The following is a 1,797-nucleotide window of genomic DNA, read 5'->3' as shown; positions in this document are numbered from 1 at the left end:
CCATATTCCCACCTTCACATCCTGGAGGAGGACTCTGCCTCCACGCTGATTCTGGAATTTCAGCAGCTTCTCTGCATGTTCCTGCTTCTCCTGGGACTGAGCTTTGAAGAACTGGGAGAAATGGTGCAGGGCAACATCATCCCGGTCAAAGTACGACATCTGAAAGAAGAATTTCTATCCTGTTAACACATCACACGCAGTGACCCAAGTGGTCTCAGACTTCTGGTAATTCAATGACAGAATTAAGGGTCTTTACTCAAGCAGTGTTGTTCCTCAGGACAAACTGGCTCAACTAGCTTCACAAGCCATTATGCAGCAACTCTAGGGATAGGCAGGAGCTACAGTCAGAGTCAAAGATGTACAGCCTGGAAACAGACCCTTCGGTCCAACCTTTCCATGCCGACCAGATATCCCAACCCAATCACGTCCTACCTCCCACCAAACCCTTCCTATACATATACCCATCCAGATGCCTTTTAAATGTTCCAATTGTACCCACCTCCACTACTTCCTCTAGCAGCCCATTCCATAGTTGTACCAGCCTCTGAAAAGGTTGCCCCTTGGGTCTCAACTTTCCCCTCCCACCCTAAACCTATGCCCTCTAGTTCTGGACTCCCTGAACCCAGGGAAAAGGCTTGGTCTATTTATCCTATCCATGCCCATCATGATTTTGTAAGCCTCTACAAGGTCACCGCTCCACCTCTGACACTCCAGGGAAAACAGCCCCAGCTTGTTCAGCCTCTCCCTATAGTAGAGATCCTCCAACCCGGTCAAAATCCTTGTAAGTCTTTTCTGAACCCTTGCAAGATTCACAACATTTTTCCAATAGGAAAGAGACCAGACTTGCATGCAATATTCCAACAGTGGCCTAACCAATGTCCTGTACAACCACCCACCCCCCCACAACTCTTGACCAATAAAGCATACCAAACACCTTCACCATCCTATCTACCTGCAACTCCACTTTCAAGGAGCTATGAACCTGCACTCCAAGGTCTCTTTGTTCAGAGACACTCCAGAGGACCTTACCATTAAGGTGTACCAGTCCTGCTAAGATTTGAACACCTTCACTCAATACACTGAGTTCACCTCCTAACCAGTAATGAGTCTTTGTCCAACATTAGAAAGAGAGCACTATGACCAAAGTGTGAATATTGTTTTTAAGCTGGGACAGCTGTAAAAACATGCAACATTAGTGTATAAATAATTGTAGGAGAGAGAGAGAACAAGAGCCAGACTTTATTCAGGTTGAGGTACAAACAAACAAAGTCCTGAAATAGCTCTGTATGGTCTTTACAGACAGACAAGCATCACATTGGAAGCAACGTTTCCCTGTAGTTGAGGCAAAAGGACATGGTATTCATACAGGAGGGAGTTTACTTTCAGAGAAATGGAGGGAGTCTGACAACTGAATAGATTTATTACACACCATCAGGAAGAGATTAGATAGTGGACAATCCCCACTAATCTTCAGCAAAACATCACATCCTTCAGCCAGATTCAGTTATTTTTTAGCATCAAATATACTTGAATCATTAAAATTATGTACATAGAACCAAGATGTTTTAGTGACTATGTAGCAGCATAGAACAAAACAAACACATACTAGAGTTTGACTCTATCCAAAGATTCAGTCTTAGCCCCCACAGAGACTCACCAAAGACTGATAGAGATAGGAGGCAGTCAGCTCGATATTAATCTGTTTGTTAACAGCAGCTTCACAATCCTGGTGATAGTTTTGACAAACCTGGGAGGCCATTTTGCCAATACAATTCCTAAATAACAAACTCCCTCTCT

At 44.0% G+C, this 1,797-nt stretch overlaps 1 protein-coding gene across 1 annotated transcript in view; it reads right to left on the bottom strand.

The window, feature by feature from the left end:
• Positions 1 to 1,791, bottom strand: part of LOC122546027 (ferritin, heavy subunit-like) — a gene marked incomplete at its 3' end in the record, with an annotated part of 2,832 nt that extends 1,041 nt beyond the window's left edge. Inside the window, exons 1-2 of the mRNA XM_043684866.1 lie at positions 1,658 to 1,791; positions 13 to 159 (exon numbers count right to left, since the gene is read on the bottom strand). Of these exons, the coding sequence (XP_043540801.1) occupies positions 13 to 159; positions 1,658 to 1,759 (249 nt within the window). The remainder of the gene's footprint in view (positions 1 to 12; positions 160 to 1,657) is intronic.
• Positions 1,792 to 1,797: the final 6 nt, after the last annotated feature.

The sequence above is a fragment of the Chiloscyllium plagiosum genome, unplaced genomic scaffold (assembly GCF_004010195.1).
Source record: "Chiloscyllium plagiosum isolate BGI_BamShark_2017 unplaced genomic scaffold, ASM401019v2 scaf_77666, whole genome shotgun sequence".
Taxonomy (NCBI): domain Eukaryota; kingdom Metazoa; phylum Chordata; class Chondrichthyes; order Orectolobiformes; family Hemiscylliidae; genus Chiloscyllium; species Chiloscyllium plagiosum.
This window is presented reverse-complemented; position numbering and strand designations above follow the sequence as displayed.